Raw genomic sequence first — 6,313 nt, forward strand, 5'->3', positions numbered from 1 at the left:
CATGGAGTATGAGTGAGCATGCTGTCTGGGTGTAAAATAGGGAATGCACACAATCTGAGTTTGACAGAGAGCAGATTTTGATGGCCTGAAGGCTTGGGATGAGCATTTTGGAAGCTGCACTGCTTGTTGGGCATTTGAGGAGTGCTGTGGCAGTTGTCTTCAACACATGGCAAAACACAGGTGAAACCATGTCCAGACATTATGGGGGTTGGGCAAGTACTGCTTATGACAGGTGGTACACATCATAGGCTAGGCAGACTGGTAAAACAAGACAGACAGTAAACTGTGGCATAACTAACATCATGCATTAATGCTAGGCAGAGTAAAAGTGTGTCTGCATGCACAATGCTCCAAACACTCCTAATGATGAGTCTGTGCAGCTGATGACCAATGAATGTGCCAGTGTTAATGTCATGACATCGACAACTACAACTGAAATAGGCATGTAACTGTTGGTGTTGGATGTTGGCACATTGGGAGAGCACTGCATGGTCTGATGAATCCTGATACATTCATCATGCCTTTGGGAGGATGCATTTCTTGTTGTGATCTTCAGTCCTGAGACTGGATTGATGCAGCTCTCCATGCTACTCTATCCTGTTCAAGCTGCTTCTTTTCTGAGTAACTACTGCAATCCACATCCTCCTGAATCTGTTTAGTGTAATCATGCCTTGGTCTCCCTCTAACTTTTACCCTCCACCCTTCCCTCCACTACTAAATCGATGATCCCTTGTGACTCAGAATGTGTCCTACCAACCGATCCCTTCTTCTAGTGAAGTTGTGCCACAAATACCTCTTCTCCCCAGTTCTATTCAATATCTCCTCATTAGTTATGTGATACACCCATCTAATCTTTAGCATTCTTTTATAGCAACACATTTCAAAAGCTTCTGTTCTCTTCTCGTCTAAACTACTTATCGTCCACATTTCACTTTCATAGATGGATACAGTCCATACCAGTACTTTCAGAAAAGACTTCCTGACACTTAAATGTATACTTTATGTTAACAAATTTCTCTTATTCAGAAATGCTTTCCTTGCCATTACCAGTCTACATTTTATATCCTCTACTTCAACCATCAGTTATTTTGCTACCCAAATAGCAAAACTCATCTACTACTTTAAGTGTCTTATTTCCTAATTCCATCATCATATCCTGATTTAATTAGACTACATTCCATTATCCTTGTATTGCTTTGGTTGATGCTCATCTTATATCCGCCTTTGAAGGCACTGTCCATTCTGTTCAACTGCACTTCCAGGTCCTCTGCTGTCTCTGACAGAATTATAATGCTGTCAGCAAACCTCAGAGTTATTATTTGTTCTCCCTGGATTTTAATGCATACTGAAAATTCTTCTTTTGTTTCATTTATTGCTTGCTCAACATACAGAGTGAAAAGCACTGGGGATGGGCTAAAACCCTGTCTCACTCTGTTCCCAACCACTGCTTCCCTTTCATGCTCCTCGAATTTCATAACTGCCATCTAGTTTCTGTACAAATTGTAAATAGCCTTTTGCTCACTGTATTTGATGACTGCCACCTTCATAATTTGAAAGAGTATTCCAGTCAACATTGTCGAAAGCTTTCTCTAGGTCTACAAATGCTGGAAATGTAGGTTTGCCTTTCCTTAATCTGTCTTCTGAGATAAGTCGTAGGGTCAGTATTGCCTTGTGTTGCAACATTTCTATGGAATCCAAACTAATCTTCCCTGATGTTGGCATCTACCAGCTTTTCCATTCGTCTGTAAATAATTCATGTTAGTATTTTGCAGCTGTGCCACAGATGTGACACCCAATTACTGACCATTTTCGAAGTCAATGAGTTCTGCAGAGCACCCATGTGCTCTCTCATGTTGTCTAATGGGTACTGAGGTCGCTGATATGGAGTGCCTGGCAGTATGTGGCAGCACAATGCTCCTAGTATGAAAAAGTATGTTTCTGGCAGTGTCCGGATACTTTTGAGCACATACTGTATGATGAAGTTATGCCCTGTCCAAAATTCTACCAGATGGCTTCCTCTTTCATTCCTTATCCACATTCCATATTCACCCACTAATTTTCCTTCTCTGTGAACCGTGAATTTACTTTCAGAACTTTTCTTAAGAATTTACTTTATTTACTAGCGATTCGTCAAGAACATTAACACATTTAATCACACTATGTGAGCGTGGAAGTAGTTGCCAGGGAGTAACTGATGAAATCAAAATGAAATTGCTTTTAACAAATGGGAATTTTATTCCTAAAAGCCCGTTTTTTAAGATACAGATTTAAAATTATTAGCAGAAAGCACCCTCTAAATATCAAGTTACAATTTATTCAGAGGCAGAAAGAAACAAATTTTTGAGTGTATGAGTTTTCGGGCTGAGAACCTTGCCGCTCCCTTTTGACATGGCTGTAGTCATGACCGCTAACAACCACCTCTGAACGACTACACAGGTGCAAATCTGCAACACACCAGATTACTTTAAAGTAAAAGTTTTAACAATTCACACAAGCACACAAAGTATGCACACCGTAGAATAGATGGAAATTAAAAGATTAACTTGCCACTGAAGGGGCAACTTGATTTTAATTTCTAAGAGAAGTCTTATGGTGGACGGTGGCAACTTTATATACAAAAATGACCATTTAAATAAAAGCCCATGAAATGCAATCTTACATAAAATTATACAAGGTTGGCCAAACACGCTCTACAGTACACATATACCACCTCTGAAGATGATAGGCAAGATAAAAACATATTTCTGGAATTAGACCATTACACTTCAAACAATAAATTCGTTAACACACCAAATCTGACAAACATGACAGAGGCAGCTATTAACATACGGCAGACTGATAAGGTGATTACCAAACAACCCAAACCGCAAGTTGTTCTAACGTGCCCCTAGTCCACAAGGGAAAAACGGACCACCCAATTCATAAATAACCACCTTCCCGCAGGTGGGCAAATGGAGAAGAATAGTGGGACGACCCCAAAACAAAGGGGCTGGTGACCTCACCAAGAAAACAAGTAGAATTTAACAAGTAAATGAAACAACATATCATGAATCAATTAACTTCTAATAAACTGCGATTTCTAGCGAAGACCTGGCGCAGCACCTCCAAAACTCTCTCCCGAACTGTCTGCTGCCAGCCGTTTCAACAAACGCAGGAAGGTGTGCCAATCTCCCGTCTCACGGCGTCACACCTCGCACAGCCCAGACCGATGTCGTGGGTTGACTCCTGTTGCTCTCGTGTCGGCCGTGAAGCCGCTACCCCTTGCTATACGGTGCGGCCCACTGGACTCAAGTGGCGACCTCACATGTGGTGACACTCAAGGCGGACAAGCCATCTTGTGTCTCAGTGTGCGACCGACCAACCGATTGATCCAACCACCAATGACCATTTCCTGAGCAACTCGAACAGACTGGTGGTCCAGCGTGCAGCCTCAGATGCAGGAATTAAGCCCGCGATCGGGCGACCACTTGTTGAGTTCTCTCATTGCACCACAAATTCGGATGAGAGACTAGCAGGCTGGGGACAAAAGACTGACCCCAGGCTGACTCCAGACTCACCCAGACTGACCCCGACTGACCAACTGGTGAGCTCATAGCGCCCCTTACATACACATGAACAGGCAACCTTTCCCCTTTCCCACCAGAGGGAGATGCCAAAGCTGCGACTGCCACAGTTGCGCACCACCAGAAACGGAGGGCGACGCCTTTCCCCCGTCTGCCTCTGCCTTTCCCCCGTCTGCCTCTGCCTTTCCCCCGTCTGCCTCTGCCTTTCCCCCGTCTGCCTCTGCCTTTCCCCCGTCTGCCTCTGCCTTTCCCCCGTCTGCCTCTGCCTTTCCCCCGTCTGCCTCTGCCTTTCCCCCGTCTGCCTGTGCCTTTCCCCCGTCTGCCTCTGCCTTTCCCCCGTCTGCCTCTGCCTTTCCCCCGTCTGCCTCTGCCTTTCCCCCGTCTGCCTCTGCCTTTCCCCCTCCCCCGTCTGCCTCTGCCTTTCCCCCTCCCCCGTCTGCCTCTGCCTTTCCCCCTCCCCCGTCTGCCTCTGCCATCCCCCCTCCCCCGTCTGCCTCTGCCTTCCCCCCTCCCCCGTCTGCCTCTGCTTTCCCCCCTCCCCCGTCTGCCTCTGCCTTTCCCCCCCTCCTGTCCTCTGCCTCATCTGCCCCCTCTGCTGCCTCTTGGCCTTGGCCTTCATCCTCCTCCTCCCCTGCCCCCATCCTCTTTGTTCTCCTACTATCGAATTCCACTCCTTCATGACTATTAAATTTTCGTCTTCCTTCACTATCTGAATAATTTCTTCTATCTCATCATACATTTTTTTCAATCTCTTCATCTTGGGAGCTAGTTGGCATATAAACTTGTACTACTGTGGTAGGCATGGGCTTCGTGTTTATCTCAGCTACAACAGTGTGTTCACTAAGCTGTTCGTAGTAGCTTATGTGTGCTCCTATTTTTTATTGATTCTTAAACCTACTCATGCATTACCCCGGTTTGATATTGTATTGGCCTGCCGGTGTTGCCATGCAGTTCTAGGCACTGCAGTCTGGAACCGCGTGACCGCTACGGTCACAGGTTCTAATCCTGCCTTGGGCATGGATGTGTGTGATGTCCTTAGGTTAGTTTGGTTTAAGTAGTTCTGAGTTCTAGGGGACTGATGACCACAGATGTTAAGTCCCATAGTGCTCAGAGCCATTTGAACCATTTTCTGATTTTGTTTTTATATTCCTGTGTTCATCGGACCAGAAGTCTTGTTCCTCATACCATCAAACTTCTCTAATTCCCACTATATCTAGCTTTAACCTATCCATTTCCGTTTTTAAATTTTCTTACATACCTGCCCCATTAAGCGATCTGACATTCCCTGTTTCACTCTGTAGAATGCTAGTTTTATTTCTCCAGATAATGACGTCCTGAGTTACTCTTGCCCGGAGCTCTGAATGGGGGACTATTTTAATTCCCGAATATTTTACCCATGAGGATGCCATCATCATTCAACCATGCAGTAAAGTTGTGTCCCCTCGGGAAATATTATGGCTATAGTTTCCCCATTGCTAACAGCACAGGAAGACTGTTTTGGTTAATGTTACAAGTCCAGATCAGTCGTTCATCCCAACTGTTTCCCCTGCAACTATTGAACTATTGAAAAGATTGCTGCCCCTCTTCAGGGACCACACATTTGTCTGGCCCCTCAACAGATAACCTCCGCTGGGGCTGCACCTACAGAACAGCCATCTATGTCACTGAGGCATGCAAGCCTCGCTACCAGTGGCAATGTCCACCCTTCATGACGATGATTTTTCCCACTGGCAGTGGCGTTTTTCATCAAAATAATGCATCATTTCACAAGGCCATGAGTGTGATGGAATGGTTTGAGGAACATAGTGGTGAATTCCAATTGATGTGATGGCGAACTTGGTCAAACACATCTGGGATGTAATTTAAAATGTCGGAGATTATCCCCCCTTTTAGAATTTATTGGAATGAGGTGACTTGAGTGTGCAGATATGGTGCCAACTTCCTCCATTGATCTACCAAGGCCTCATTGCTTCCATGCCACAATGTTTCCCTGCTGTTATCTGTGCCAGAGGTGGACATACCAGACTTTAAATGAGTGTTAATAATGTTGGGGCTGATCAGACTATGGCAGTTACCATTATTGAAAGAAGATTGTTTTATTGTGGTGATGGTGATAATGATAGCGGCACATTAAGTTCGGCCAAACAGCACATGCTGCCCTCAAGCGCTGCATGGCTCACCCTCCAGTCCAGCTTCAAGACACCGACTGCCCTTGAGATGCACTGTTGTTGCTCTACATCCATTTTGGCTCCACAATGTCCACTGGTGCCATGAACTCTGAGCTGTGACAAGTGACATTTTCCAGGCACATGGGGCTAGAATTCAAAGAGGGATCCCACAAAACCAAAATACCCCTTCCCCACTATTCAGGAGCCCTCTACATATGACTCTCCTTGACATGGGTAATGTGCATGCATGAGGCTTTATGCGTGCATAAATTCAGAAGCAGGAGGTTTGTCAGGCTCACCACCCTGACATTCTCTCAGGGTCCCAAGAACTGAGGGTTTTGAACAATGAGGGTTTCGGGCTAACACTCTATCCCCAGCCTTTGCAATGAACTATTTAGCCCCTGATTGCAGCAGATGGCTAGCCTGTGACGGGCAATTTTGGTATTATGCCTAGCCTGGCTCCAGTTGTGCTGTGTTACTGCTAGGGTGACTTGTTCTGGAAGCAAACCATTGATTGACCACAGGTTGACAAGAGGATAATGGACTGGATGTGCTAGCATAAGGGATACTGGAGCAGCTTCC

At 45.4% G+C, this 6,313-nt stretch overlaps 1 protein-coding gene across 1 annotated transcript in view; it reads right to left on the reverse strand.

Moving 5' to 3' along the window:
- LOC124719783 (glycine-rich cell wall structural protein 1.0-like) overlaps positions 1–4,204 on the reverse strand; it is a 45,959-nt gene extending 41,755 nt beyond the window's left edge. The window contains exon 1 of the mRNA XM_047244980.1: positions 3,682–4,204. Within this exon, the coding sequence (XP_047100936.1) occupies positions 3,682–4,204 (523 nt within the window). The remainder of the gene's footprint in view (positions 1–3,681) is intronic.
- Between the last annotated feature and the right edge of the window lie 2,109 nt (positions 4,205–6,313).

This window comes from Schistocerca piceifrons, chromosome 11 (genome assembly GCF_021461385.2).
Source record: "Schistocerca piceifrons isolate TAMUIC-IGC-003096 chromosome 11, iqSchPice1.1, whole genome shotgun sequence".
In the NCBI taxonomy this organism is placed as follows: domain Eukaryota; kingdom Metazoa; phylum Arthropoda; class Insecta; order Orthoptera; family Acrididae; genus Schistocerca; species Schistocerca piceifrons.